At 41.0% G+C, this 15655-nt stretch overlaps 1 protein-coding gene across 1 annotated transcript; it reads left to right on the top strand.

Moving 5' to 3' along the window:
• Positions 1 to 897: 897 nt before the first annotated feature.
• LOC133138883 (specifically androgen-regulated gene protein) lies at positions 898 to 14969 on the top strand. The gene is made up of 4 exons (XM_061258007.1): positions 898 to 1034; positions 9917 to 10105; positions 12850 to 13042; positions 13217 to 14969. The coding sequence occupies exons 2-4, from the start codon at positions 10001 to 10003 to the stop codon at positions 14575 to 14577; spliced, it is 1659 nt and encodes a 552-aa protein (XP_061113991.1). The 5' UTR covers positions 898 to 1034; positions 9917 to 10000; the 3' UTR covers positions 14578 to 14969.
• Positions 14970 to 15655: the final 686 nt, after the last annotated feature.

Here is a 15655-nt window from a genome sequence, read left to right as displayed (position 1 = left end):
GGATATGAACCGGAAGTTATCCATCAATTTGAAGTAGTTTGTAATTCAGCTGCACATGCAGGACAATATGTTTTCAAATTAGACCGCACCTAAGGTGTGACTATAGTCTCCCAAAAACTGTAGGGGAGATAGCTCAGTTTGGCCTGCCAGCACAGGAAATTAAAACCGGGTTAAAAATATGCTGTTGTTATATTATTGTATATTTTCGATTGAGTCTATTTTGCTATATTTATTTTTATGTTTTAAAGATGCATGTATCTCAGCAGAAATACAGAGGTTCTGTATGGGTCTTTATTACCTGGATCTTGGTTTGGGGGGTGGGGTGGGAACTGATCAAGGGTTTCTCTCAGGATTGTGGATATATTTGTACAGTATTAGCTGTCATGCCACCATCGATATAACTACAGTGAACTATTAGTGATAAAAAAAGTATGACGGATAGACGTACATAGGTTCTATCAAGACAAGAGAGGTTCTCCAAGAGACTGATCTTATCGCTACAACTCAGGGTCAACATTAAAAATTTTGCCTCAAAGGTACGATAGGCCTATTGCGTAATAACAACAACACGGCTACATTTGTTGCGCTAGTCAATTTTCTTTTACTATTCGTATTTATCAGTTAACGTGAATGCATTGCACAGCCACATAACGCTTTTCATATTCAGGTTAAATGATCGAATCACTTGAATGTTTTGGGTCGGACACTAGTTATGTGGCATATCAAAATATATTAACCCATCGGCAAGCACAAGAAAGAACAGGTATTTTGAAATGTGAGAACTATCCCATCGATACATTCAAGTAATAGGCTAGAGCTTGCCATTGGCTGCACCTGCGGAAAACTGCAGTTCCGGTGTGCGTTTATTGGCTAAAAGTGCCTCTACTGAAGAGGAAAGCCTGATCTTGCTGTATTCACCTGCTCATTTTTCAGCCTCACGAAACCTGGGACTGCAAATGAAAGTTTGCTAATGGTAGATAACTTTGTGGAATAAAGACCCTGACCCTGCTATTAGTGGTCTAAGACATATTGCGGTAAGTCAACGTATTAATTGGTATTTTGCCAAGAAGTTGGGTTTTTCATAAGTTTTTAGTTGTAGTGGGCTAATGGGAGCCGTGACTTAAGTGTCTTTACTCCATAAAACGAAAATCTCCTGTGTTATGGTAATCACATTGTACTGTAAATCCACTGTTGAAGAAGTTGACGCATTGATTTCCCTGGGTACAATTTCTTAACGTTTTCTTTATCGAAATCATGGATTTGCGGAAGTGAACATTAATGGGAATTTATGCAAGTTCCTTTTAGTATGTATAAATATAAATATTAAATTTTGTATGATGACAAGTTTGCTGCTAGATATGGAACTTGTAGCCAACTAATTTATCTAGGCTATTTGTCGTTACATATTGTGACATATCGATCCGTGCTAGTTTACTCAGGTGTAGAGACTGTTGTGCATGTTCAGAATATATTCCTGTTATTGGTTCAAGATACGTCCAGGTAAGAATTATTAGGCTACTTATTTGTGCAGAAGGTTTTATCAAACCCATGAGACCCCTGTGCAGACTTACGATAAACTTATTTTCGTTCTAACCAAAATCGCAACCTCTGAATTGTAAGCTGTTAAGTATTGGACAGGGAAAATTGAAAATTGAAAATTGAAGCGAGTAAATGTCCGATATTCACATTCAATGAATTGTATTCAGTCGAATCAACTGATATTTAGTTAATGTAACGTTCTAAAAGCATATGGCTAATGCCTCCTTTAGAAAGGGATATATTTCTAGATCATAGAATGACAGGTGAAATCATGATTATAACTGTTTTACCCCAGTCTACCCATTTAAACTCATATTTCATAAACGGACTTTTTGTTTGTCAGACTAGTTTGTCAAAATGTGATAAACCGAAATTGAGCCTATTTCTGTCATTGTTTCTGAATTGTATTGGCCTGTCATTAATTAAAATGAATCCTATACCCGTTAAGCAAGCAGATAATCTCGGTAGTTTTGCTGTGGCAAAACTTTACACACCAGTGAGTGAAATCCTAGCCCTTAATGTAATATTATCTCCTGGCAGGCAGGGTGAACCTACCATTAAATATTAATGTGTTGGGGTCATAACACTAAACTACATAGATAAAACTACCATCGTATCTGTTACTATTGTTAGAATGACAGATTATAGCTAATTACATCCAAATGAGTTTATTCGAGTTTATTATTCTTAGGGGATGGCTATGTGGAAGCATAATATTAATCATACTGCATTTCTTAAATTCTAATTAAAAAATAAACATGATGATGGTTTTAAGAAATGTTAAAATTAATTCCCAAAAACGTGTTTTAGTTAAACAATAGTTAAAATCAAGCCATTGAATGATAAAAATCAGGAATTCCCTGGCTTAATTTATAGGGATCTCATGATTTCATAATTGTATTATATATGATAAAAGAGTTTAGAGGCATGAACTGCACAAGGCCAGATTTATGGGCTGCGTTGTTGGCTTGTATGGTTTACATCAAAAGTAGGCCAACCTATGTTGTTTGTCCTGCCTGGCCTGACTGACTACTTAGTTTTCTTTCCCAGTTGTAAGCGAAATAAAGCACAGTATTTCAGTTATGCTGTGCCAGATATCTGAGAATATTGTGTGATACTGTATACTTCATGATAGAAAGCAGTATGGAGGTCAGGCCTAGAAGAGAAGTGGTCTAGAGTCTAGATCCAACGATGCCTTCATATTCTGTCCAAGGTGCTTTAATTGAGTTAGTGATGTGGAGATATGGCTCTCAGTGCCTTACTCATCCAACAATTAGAGCAGTTCCTTTTCCAGAATAGGTCTTTGGAGGAAAAAGGAGAAGCAAAAATAAGCTAACTGGGTATGTTTAGTGCTGCTGATTCTACTGTATCTCGGTGATGGGGCGGCTTGTAGCGTAGTGGTTAAGGTACATGACTGGGATACGCAAGTTCGGTGGTTCAAATCCCGGTGTAGCCACAATAAGATCCGCACAGCCGTTGGGCCGTTGAGCAAGGCCCTTAACCTTGCATTGTTCCAGGGGAGGATTGTCTCCTGCTTAGTCTAATCAACTGTACATTGCTCTGGATAAGAGCGTCTGCCAAATGCCAATTATGTAATGTAATGATGTCATATTATTCTGGTATTCTCTCACTACCTGTGGAGGATGGACATATACAAGTATTACAGGTTACCCTGGATAAACTTCTTGTACCTGTGGATTACAAGGGAGTGTACTTGATCTGGCATAGAGCCTGGCATATTGGTCTTTGTGAAATAATAGTCAATGCAGAATAATACTGTATTATTGATGCACAACTGTGATCTTAAGTGAACAGAACGTGTCCAGGAGATTACAGTGACCCTGATTTACAATGTGCTCTTCAGAAACTCCTTGTTCCAAGGTGTTATCTCTGGAGTATTATTTACATGTATTTGGGTGCCTCAAACTTGGATGGAACAGCCAATATCGAGAAAAAATTGATTTCATAAATGTGTTGTCTACAGATGAAGTTTGCTGAAAATATTCAGTATTTCCTTTTTGTTGCCATTCAGTAATGAGAAAGTACATGCATTTTTTCACCCTTTCCCATTATACATTCAAAAGTTACTAAAACATGTTTTATACGCATTTTTTTACTATTTGAATTTATTGCCAAATACACTTCTCTCATTTGCGGTTATTGACGTAAGCACTTATGAATGCTTATTTAGTGCTTATGAAGATATATAGCTCTTATGTAGGACCCATCCAATTAATTGGTACCCAGAATTATGCAGTAACCTGAATGTAGTATTAATCCTCCTTTTCCCCTAAGGTAGTGTTTCCCAGTACTAGTCCTGAAGAAACCATGTGTTCATTCACTTATGTTATAGCCAATGCTCCATTTCAAATGGGCAAATACATTTGTAATAAACAAGAAGGAGGTGGTCTTACCCAAGGGAACATACCCAAGCACATATAGAAGAGGCAGGAAATAACTTGCTGACTGAAATTCTGTCATCCTTGGTGGTACAGTGGCCATTTATGCATTAATCTGCAGGGCTACCAGGCACAGTAGGCCTAAGCACTGGCATGGTTTTGGGTTTGACTCCACGCCACAGGGCTCTGTGAATCTGCACCCTACACCACGCCACCCTCTGTGAGTCTTTTAGTCCGATGTACTACAGTACCTCTACTGTAAGTGAATATTGATCTGTTGTTGTTGATGTTATTTACTCTCAAATCTGTGGGAAAGAAACATGTTCTTAGAGATTAGCTTGTGCTGTCTCACTGCTGAGTTTTTTTTTTGTTGCATCCATTCATTTTTTACCATTCATAAGGTAATGTCAGTGTCCTTTTCAAAACAAGTGTCCAGCGGACCAAATGCATAATAGTTTATCAAATGTGCTAACTCAGAAAAACATTGATAGAATGTCCATTGTTTACTTAGAATTTATCTGGAGCAATTATGATTGTTGTCCGTTTTGCAGTATACATTACATTACATTATAGGCATTTGGCAGATGCTCTTATCCAGAGTGACCTACAATTGATTAGACTAAGCAGGAGACAATCCTCCCCTGGAGCAATGCAGGGTTAAGGGCCTTGCTCAAGGGCCCAACGGGTGTGCGGATCTTATTGTGGCTACACCGGGATTAGAACCACCGACCATGCATGTCCCTGTCATTTACCTTAACCACTACGCTACAGTACGCCCCTTCTACAAAAGTACGATGAGCCCAATTACAACCATCTGTGACCAGTATTTGTAACATAGCTGCAGAGAAAATGTGTTACCCCCATCCTTGTGCAAGAAAATTCTGTATAACTTTGGCTCATCAAAGAACCAACTACGGGAATGTTATAGAAGTGACAACTAAAAGGCTGACATTACATTTCCAACGGTGTATAATTTGTTAGGCTTGCATAAAACAACACAGCATTTTTGTGTCTGCATAACGAAACTGAAGCATTTTCAATATGCACATAGACCAGTTGTTGAGATTTTATGCCAAAAAAGGTTGACATTTTACAACAGAAAAATGTTTCTTGCAATGTCTACGTCTAAATAGAGGATTTCCAAGGAATCTCTTGTCTGAGTGATTCTGAGTGGGACAATGGAAACACCGTTGAGGGTATTTTCAGTGACATGACCCTATTTTATTGGTGAGCATCTAAATAATTTCACTATTATTCAGTATGGTTTTAAATAAGAGGCCAGCCTGCTTTTGAATAATAAATAGTATGTGAAATTATGGAATGTGTTTGACTTGAGGTTGGGTATTTGACAAAAACTTCAATCAATGGACCCCAATGAATATATTTGTACACAAGATGGTATTATTGCGATTATTGTACATATTTTTAATGATCTTCCTAATCTATTGCTGTCTGAGGATAGCTGCAAGGAAAGGGAGTTTGGGACAGAGAGGTAGGGAAGGGTGATAGGCGGGGGGGAGTGCAAACAATTCTTTTCAGGATAAAAGGTGTAGTATAGTAAGCAAAATTCAGTATTTTACACCTCATTAGACCCATAATTTAATCCAAATGTCTTTTTTGCAAAACTGTCTAGACATAGATCAGAAAAAGCTCACCAGGATTATACCTGTAGTCAAAGGAGTTCAAGAATAGTAACCTTTTTTCTTTTTGGGTATGTCGTCTTTAAGCTTGTGTCAAGAAAAAGGGTGATACTTAAGGGGTTAAAAGACTATTTTAAGAAATAATATTTTTATGAATATTATTTTAGTTTGAGTGCAGTGCTTCAACTAAGTACAAAGTTGCTTATGTGTGCCAAATAATTCAACTAATCAAACCTTAAAAATTACCTTAAAATTATTCGTTTCATTCAACTGACAGACTGGCAGAACTGTACAATAAATTTAAAAAAGGAAAAACGACCTTTACTATTCTTCTGACTGTTAGCACAAACACAAACTCAGATATTACGCTTACACAGTTCTTATCTAAAGACCCTTTAAACGAGTAATTGCGATGATGTCAAATGCACAACAATGCTAAATGAAAGTTCTGTCAAGTCTAATTTACCGAGCTCTTTTTGGAATGAAAAGGAGTCCCCGGGGCTTGGATTGGTGGTGCTGTAGTTTTCAGAGCTATTTGGCAGATTATGTCGATAATTGGTTCTGTATTGACTCGTGGCTTATTGTGCAACATAGCAGCCATTCAGTTTAAAGGGATGCTTTGCAGAAGCAAGCTGAACATTACACTTTAAATCGTTACCTGTATGTGTGCACATGGGCTGTGGCAAGTTGCTTAACATCATAGTTTATGGACCTCTATTTGTCTTTTAATGATTAACTCGACGATTGCCTGCCTGTTTTTTTTTTTCCGGCATCAAGCATAGGCTACCGTTTCTATTAATCGGATCGGGGGCTTTACATCACAGTGTCACCCCCAAATAGTTTAATATGAATCGTGTCCTGTTGTTGCTTTGTTCCAGTTGGCTAATGCAGGTGTCTGCTGGGACACCACAGGTGGCAAACGCTGACTTCGGCCTTGGACAACAAATGGCTACCCTTAGTTTTCAATTCCCCTGACATGTGCGAGCACGTCATTGGTTAAATGAATAACCGCAGTGCGTTAAAAATAAAGAGGGGAGCAGGCAAAGCGACATTCCTCGGGTGAATTAAGAGCCACCTTGGCGATGGGCGTAGCCCGCTCCGAAAGAGCTGTCACACATAGCCACTCTGCGGGTTTACGGCTTCCTTTGTGTTCTAGTTCGCTTTTAAATCCATCAGTGCGATGCGGCTTTAATTAGCGTCAGCGAAGCGAGGCGCACAGACGGATCGGGGACTCCTGCGGTCCTAGCTCGTGAGCCTTGCACCCCGCCTCCCTCGTGGGTGTATATTTACAGAAGCATTCAGTGGAAGTTCAGAATGCGCCCCAGTGTGCATATGCCCGGAGCGCAGACAATGAAGCTGAATCTACCTGCGCGCCCCTCTGTAGTACACAGTAGCATTTACTCAGTGAAACAGTTAGATAATGTTATCACAATGTGATATTAGATTCACACTCACAGAGACTGACCTGGATCTGTCTCGACCTGCACATTGTTTCAAGGTTTTACTGTGGGAAAGGTGGGCTGGCATCAATCCAGATTTATTAGAAGGTGATAGCTCTTCTGATTGTTCTACTGAACTCCCAGGCAATTAACTGGAAGTATTCTTTTTGCTCTATTAATAGCATTCATTTATATTTAATGTTTTTGATTAAAAAAGTTATTCAGAGATGTGCAGATCTCAAGTTTGTTGTCCTTCTGTGGCTATCGACATGTCAAAAGCTGAAGCAAACTGCATTTATTGTAATGGAGGCTGGAGCTATCCATTTAGTTACAATGAGATACAGAATGATTGGGCTGCAAAATTATAAAAATGAAGTAAAAAGGCTGCATATAATAAACAACACATATAATAAGCTATGTATATATTATGAGCTTTTAGTACAATGGGGTTTGCTGATGTTTTGTATATGGTACAGGTTGGTAACTATTATTATTATTATTATTATTATTATTATTATTATTATTATTATTATCATCAACTGTGATTCATCTTTGGTTGGTCCTTAACCCTCCTATTATGTGTGGGGTAAATTTGACCCCACACAGTGTTTGACATTTATTAAAAACCAGTTTTTTTTTATATTGATACTGTATGATATTTCTAATTTTCTAATTTGGTGGGATTAAATTGTAAAAATGCAAAAACATAAAGCTATGCGAAGTCCTGTACCAAATTGGCATACAAATGTGTTGTGCAGTGTTATTCTGACCCTCTCTAACTATGTGAAATATAAGAAAACACAACCATTTCTATTTTTTCCCTCAGATTTATTTGTGAATGATTCTAGTGGGACTTTCCCATACAGGTGCCCAACTTTCACTTACTATTCCTCAGGCTCTAATATTAGATGTTTCTCACAGATTTTTCATATTGCTGGATAAAAGAATAGTAATTTGGGAGACAATAAGAAGGCGACACACTACATGTCTATTACAATATTTGTGTGTTTATTTCAACTGCTGTGCTCAATTTGACCCCAAATGTAAAACCGGTCATGAAATCTGAACATAATAGAAGGGTTAAGGTTACATGTTTGAGTTTATTTATTAGTAAGCTCTGTCTCCATCATTCGGTGATTGGGCTAATTGTGAAAAACTGATTTGATGGAGTAGCCTAAATTGTTGATAGTACTGCGATTGAAAAGGATTAACAATGCAATGGTGCAATGTATTTGTGGAAAGCTGTTTTTACTGCAGAATAAATTAGTATACATCTCCTTTTTTTTCAACTTTGTTTCAAATGGATGGCAAATGCAATTTAAGGAACAGCAGGGAAGTTTCATTTGTGTTTTTTTCCGGTAGAGAAAAAGTGTCCTTTTTTCTGCCCAGTTCCTCAATCTGTCGGGAGCTACTTTCAGTCTTCAAAAAGGAATTATAGTAAACCTGTGCCTGAGCAAAAGAATACTTTTGTTAATTTGTATTGTTTGTGGAAAATATCCATGCGTAGAAGTTTGGACAAATCAAATGTCTAAAAAATGTTTTACTGTGGCCAATTAGCTTATGAAAGCACTTAAATAATGTTACAGGGCAAGTTATCCTACAGCCCTCATTATTCCTTACCAACCCTCTCCCCCCACCATCACATTATGGTACCTTTTCTTGATTGGGTGTCTGCGATCTGTCTGTGATGTCACTCAAGTCTTCCAGAGCTAGCTAGAGTGGCTTTGCTTGTGCCTTGCTAATGGAAAAGAGAAACTTCAATTCACTTCATACTCTACTTCTCAGAGGACTTGCTTGCTTGGGATATTGCAGCAATGAGCTGGGCCTACAGCTACATTTTCAAATTCCAAAGTGAGGAGGAAGTGGGGAGGGATGGAGAGCAGGGGAGATTAATTAAAGTGCCTGGTTTAATAAGTTGTTTGATGTAGCATTTTTGTCAAACACGCCATTTGCCTTAGGTTATGTTGAAAAATTGATTAAATGTCTCGCTCTTGCTTCATGTCAATAATTTAGTCTGCCTAACAGCAGTGATTGATAACCAGGTATACAGCAAAATAATGAAAGTTCTACCTTCTGCTTTTACATTTACATGTATTTAGGAGATGTGGTCATCCAAAGTCACATACAGGACACAGCAGTATGCAATAAGGTTACATCACATTACAATAAGGCCCTGAAATTAAGTTTAAAATGCGCTCATTCAGCAGTGCAGTAGTAATATACGCACTTATTGTAGTTTCTAATGATATGATCATTGCTAGACCCGACTAGACTGTTGGAAATGTTGAACTTAACCTGACACACACAGTCTTTTCACAGTATTTAAGATGTGCACAAAATTCAGCTTTTAACACTGATTTACAAATATTGCCAAATTAACGCAAATACAGCAAATTCAACAACTTCCACTTATTCCATTTATCTTGGTAACAGCTACAAATGTGCTTCTTCGCTGTGTTCTTGCTGTGATGCTTGGAATTGTATTTGGCAGTATCTTGCCTATTAATTATGCCTATGAATGACCTATAAGGAAGTGCAGGAAATGCAGAGGAACAGGGTTGGGCTAAATGTGTATTTAAGACTTCTCGCTTATCTCTTTGTTTGAACATAAACATGCCCAATGAAAGAAATGTAATGGCTGTGATTTTCTCAGAAAGTGCTGTTTCATGGTTTTAGCAAATTTCTCTTTGACTCCAACCACAACTTCTCCTATGTAGTTTACATTTGTGGATTTTTGCAGGTTTCTATATGTTTGGGAACTGAAAGCATTAACAGCCAACGTGGAGAAAAACAGGTCTTCTGTTTATTCAATCAGTTGCTTTTAGTGTTGGGGATCTCTAAGCACTGTCATGTACATCACGTGTAAAGTAAAAAATCCCCCCCTTTCCCTCCTCAACAGGGTTGCTTCTGAGAAAGGCTCTCTGCTGCTTTCAGCCAATCAGCAGGAGCCTTCAAAGTGGCGTCCCCGCCTGCCCCCTGTGCGATGCCGGGGAGTGACACGTGGCCAGGTGGCGTTGCCATGGAATCGATGACCAGTATGGACAGTGCAGGAAGCTGCGACAGTGTTGTCAGCGTTAACTCTGTCTCTGTGAGTCCTGCCCTCTCCACATCTTCAACCTCTGCCAACTTACAGCCACGTGATCCCCTACACTTCCTCTTTATCTGTAATAGTATCGGCCTTTGTTTACTGTAGTACATATTGTTTTGTTGGACTGCCTTTGCACTTACTGATTATAAAGAGGCCTTCTCTACTATTTCTCTACTATTTGGGTCTATTGGTAATATCTGTCTTTTGTATTCCTGAAAGTAACGCTGATGCTTTCCACTTTTGAGTGTCTGCAAAGTGACATGACATCTGCATGTGTGTTTAAATTTACAGTACTGTGCACAAGTCTAAGGCACCCATCTTGGATATTTATTTATTTTGTTTTTTGCATTAGTGTGTCAGTAATTAAGAGCAAATTTGAGATAAAATAACGTATTAAGTAGTAACTTTTCAGATCAAGTTTTGATCAAGGCTGTCTGGGATTGCCTGGAGAGCCAGAATCAAAAGAGACAGCCTAAGAACTGGGGCAAGGTTTGGAACAATCTACTGTACCAGCCCATTTTCTTATAAAAATGTAGGACAGTGTGCTGAAGAGAATGGGTGCAGTCTTAAAGCCAAAGGGTGGTCACAACAAATATTGCTCTTTATAGTACATTTTTTTCATATTTTGAAACTTTCATTATTTTTTAAAGCTTTTTTGCTTTAGTTATTTTTTCAGTATGTTGAAAATGGCCTTGAAACTAGTATCTGATGAAACGGCATGTGTTAGCAGTGGTTTTATTAGATATTTGGACTTGAAGAAATTAATTTTTTTTACGGCAGGGTTCAAGAGCATAGATCAGTCTGTGATCTCCTGGAGAGATCCATTTGTTGTTGAGAGAAGCCTTTGAACATGAACGCACCAACAGTGAAGCCTTCAATATTCTACAAGGAATTTCACAAGTCCGTTCGTTGTTGCTCAAGACATCAAATGATAATCTTTTCTACTGAAATAAAATCCCTGCACAGTGTAATTTAGAGGGAAGAGCTGCTCTGATCAGGAAGTGGGCAAGTTTGTCTTTCCATCAGGGCCTGTGAACGGTAAACGTCTGCGACTTCTTGGGTCACATTCACATATGTGTATTTACTGCATATGAGGCTTTCTCTTCAATCCCTGTGCCGTATTGCAGCATATGGCCTATGATTCAAAATGGTGGTTTACAATTCCATCACAACTGTGCTAACTTCCCCTTATCTGCACAAAGGATTGAGTGCAGGGGTGGAGCTAGCCTGTCGTACATTCAGTATGTGGGTGTGAGGCATGATGGAAGCCCCCCCGGCCCCATGCACAGCCCTACCCAAAAATCCAACATTGCTTAATAATGGGCACTCTGCCAGTTGGTGGCTACAGAGTCATCACGAGTTTTATATGGAGCTCATTTTGTTAGGACATCTATATTGTGATCATATGCTAATAGATTACGTTTCCAACTCATAATAATAAAATATATCCGTTACATTAGGCTACGAGCAAGTAACTAGCAACCTTTTTTACAGTAGCAATACAATGTTCATAACGATTAACTTCGATTAACTTTTTTCTTTTCCATGTTTTTCGCGAACTGTGGGCTATCCAGTAACTAGACATATACTGGTAATACCATACACCTTTCACAATCTTCATCATCAGAATGAAAATATGTGCAGAAAAATGAAGAAGGATGCAGCATAAACTGCAAACCTGTCACATTAGTATTAGGCTGATATGAGGCTGGAAAAATCACATTTCAGTGTATTCACTGGAACAGTCAGTGTTTTGGTAAATGGCTTCAGTGGGTTGAATAGAGTGCCAGTCCATTTTAAAGATACCAAACCTTTCAGCATCAACTGATTTTAAAAAAGTACTGGTCGGTCTGCAAACTGGTTTTTGTTCCAACCAATTGCCTTGTTTTTAATTTGCTGACAGCTCTATATATTACCCTTCTTCAAGCCTGTATTTGAGCACAGTAAAATCATTAGGATACCCTTGCAGTCTGAAGCTGTACCTGGAGCTCATGCACATGTCAGATAAGATATGATTGAGTCAATTAAATAATTAAGACCAGAGGGGCGACATGGCTCAGGCAGTAAGAGCAGTCGTCTGGCAGTCGGAGGGTTGCCGGTTCGATCCCCCGCCCGGGTGGTGTCGAAGTGTCCCTGTGCAAGACACCTAACCCCCAAATGCTCCTGATGAGCTGGTCGGGGCCTTGCATGGCAGCCAATCGCCGTCGGTGTGTGAGTGTGTGTATGAATGGGTGAATGGAGAAGCATCAATTGTACAGCGCTTTGGATAAAGGCGCTATATAAATGCCTGCCATTTACCATTAAGATGGCACAAAATCTTGAAACAGATCGGCCCATGTTGTGCACGCCTGCTCAGCAGTGTGTAACTAGTGTCTGTTTTGGCCACACCCATTTTAGACCAGCCAGTTTATAATTATGGCCTGTGACAGCCAGTAGCTACCACTGTTACTTTTCAATTCCTTGTCCATCACCTAAATGCAGAACTGATCCTAGATTAGTGGTGTGGCTCTGAGAGTCATTCGGCCCCAGTCATTTATTTTCTGCATCAATCAATGTCTACAATGATGTGCACATAAGCTCATTCATTAAATGAATGTCAAAATGCCTTATTAAATAACTTTAAATCACATTGTCTAATCGACAATACAAGACCTGTATTCTACCCATGGGAGTGTAGTATACTCGGCTTTTTGGTGCGTGCGTGTGTATGAATCTGTGTGTGCACGCCTGTGTGTCTGTTATAGAGTGATGATAGTCTGGAGTACCTCTCGCCTGAGGAGCGGGCATGCCTGATGTTCCTGGAGGAGACCATAGAGTCCCTGGAGGCCGAGGAGGACAGCGGCCTTTCCACCGATGAGCCGGAGGACCGTCTTCCTGTGCTTGGCAGCTTGGGCTCGAAGATGGACCACCAGACAGACGGCCCGAGCAGGATGGAAGGTACATCGGGCTGGGCACTTCTTACCCCAGCTTCCCTGTCACACCCTTCTACGCAGGGGGAACATTGGGGAGATTGTACTGCATATTGGCTTCTGTGTCAAGTATTTTTTAACTTGAAACAAATGTAAAACATTATGTACCAGATTGAGTAATTTTTGGATGGTTGTGTTGCAGATGTGTCAATGTATTCTTACAATGACCCCATGATGGAGACAGTCAAGGACCACAAACCCAGCTACCTAGTCCCCACTCCCCTGGTTCTGCCCAAAGCTGGGGTAGATGTGGGAGCAGACATTGACCGCTTACTAGCCACCTCCACCTACCTGACCGACCTTCCACCAGACAAGGTTGACCTGGTCCACCAGCCCATTAACATCAGCCCGGACATTGACCCGTGCCAGGGGATCCCCTTTGAAGGTAACCTGCTGGTGATCCCTCCTCCAACAGACTTCAGGGATGAGCCAGATGCTCAGGTGGACCTCTCTGAAGGCAGCACACCGACGCCTAGGCCAATGTCCCAGTCAGATATTGTGCAGCAGCTTCTCAAGAGGACCGCGTCAAAGGACGAGGCTAAGTCACCCACTGCGACTGATAGTGACCAATCCTACTACGAAAACAACACTCCTTCTCCTTATGAGGCTCTGCCTGCATCCCTTCATGAATTTGACGAACCAAAGCACTCCCCACCTGCTGTAGCCCCCAAGCCAAAGCGCCTCCCTTCCAACATCATCCTAAAGACCCACAAAGTTTCCATTTCAAGTCCAGTGTCCAGCCCAGACCCAATCACTGGCTCCTCCTGTACGTCACCCAATGATAGGATCCTAATGGACCCCCAGAGGGTGCATATGGAGGCCCTCCGAAAACTGGGCCTGCTGAAGGATGAGGAGGCTGATTTGAGTCCCACTTTCAGCCCCACCCAGTACTCTCCCAACTTCCGGAGGTCCTGGGAGCCCTCCCCTTCTCCAGCATGTCCGGTCTCCCCAGACCTGCCCGAGAGTGACCCGCCTCAGACACGGCCTAAATGCCAGTCCTCGCCCATCCTGCCCCCAGCCATGGAGGCCCTGGTGCCCAAAGTCCTTGGAGAGTATCGAGAGCGCTCGAGGAGTGACCTCCCTGCCTTCACTCACCGATCCCGCCCCGTTTCCACAGAAAAATCTGCCACTCTTGAGCGCGGTTCGGGCCTCAGTTACCGGTCCATGAGCCAGACTTCCACCAGCCCTGGCCAGGATGAGGACCCACCCAAAACCCCTGTTGAGGACTCCCTCACCCAGCTACGCAACAGCCGGCCTCGCCCAGCCTCCCTGGGAAACGGAAAGGACTTCAGAGCCATTCATGGTGACGCTCCACACACAGCTGCCCCTGTCACTGCCATAGCCAAGTCCCCCGAGGTTGGGGATAGTATCAGGCAGAGGAATGACAGCAGCTCCCAAAAGCTCCCACGCTCCCAGGGCATCAGTGTGCTGATCACGCCCCGCAGCAAGTCTGGCGAGGATCGCCGTGAAGCCCTGCGCAAGCTGGGCCTGCTCAAGGACTGACCCCCCAGCACAGGACAACACCCCCTCCCCAAACTGAGCCCCAGCCATATGGACATCCTGAGAGATGGGTGTGCTGTGACTCCCTATCCACATCGCTACTGCTGGAACTGCCACAGAAGATCATTCATGCAGTGGTTGGAGAGATAAGAGGACATACAGTATGTAAATGTACAGGAAAAGGTGCCTTTTGCTTTCATAGCACGCTGACGCTGTCTGTAAGACTGCCTTCAATGCACGACGCATACTATCTGAGATGTAGAAGAATGTAAAGTATGTATAGCATTTTCGTCTTTATAACTACCATGAATTTTAGTATATTTGTACAATCAAATTATACATTTAAAATTTTCTAAATAAACAGTATCAAGAAGGAGCATTGACTCCATCTTAGTTTCTTGTAATGTGTCTTGGAAATGCTTTTTCAAAATCTTTCTGTGCATATGTAAAAGGGTTGGCTGCAATTATTCCCTGTGTGCTCAGTGGGGTCCAGCCTCGTTACTGAGATGATAGTTGCTTGCACTCCTCATTCCTAATTGACATTGTATGGCTGGTGTGACTCAGTCTTTTGGGTAATCGATCACTGTAATCAAAATCCATTCAGAGGTTAAGGTTGTCTCAGGCACAGCCAAAATGTCATTATTTGTTTCCTTAGAATGGACATGCCAATCATTTTCAAGGGTTCTAAACAAAGAGCTATAGAACTCCCCAGCCAATGAGTCACTGGCACATCAATGCCTTATCTGTCCTTCAGCTGCTCTCTCCCATAACACAGACGCCATCATACTGTACCGCTTCACTTCTCCTGGAGAACTGGCAGTGAGGGGCTCCAACATGAATTCAGCACAATGGATCTCTGTTAATCTCTCTACACGTCTCTGAGGAGCAATATTAAATATTCCTTCACTTCCTTGGCATCGGCAGCTTGTTTATTGAGTGAAACGGTTAGAGCAAGGAGGTTTTCATTCCTGTGTCTGACCACAGATGATTTTATTTTTATTTTGTCAGTTTGCACCTCTATTTTCAAATCCCAGCACTGATACAGTTGCCGTCTGTGCTGCGGAACCAAATTGCGGTTGGA

This window comes from Conger conger, chromosome 10 (genome assembly GCF_963514075.1).
Source record: "Conger conger chromosome 10, fConCon1.1, whole genome shotgun sequence".
In the NCBI taxonomy this organism is placed as follows: domain Eukaryota; kingdom Metazoa; phylum Chordata; class Actinopteri; order Anguilliformes; family Congridae; genus Conger; species Conger conger.
The sequence above is the reverse complement of the archived record's forward strand: the minus strand, read 5'-3'. Positions and strand labels throughout refer to the sequence as shown.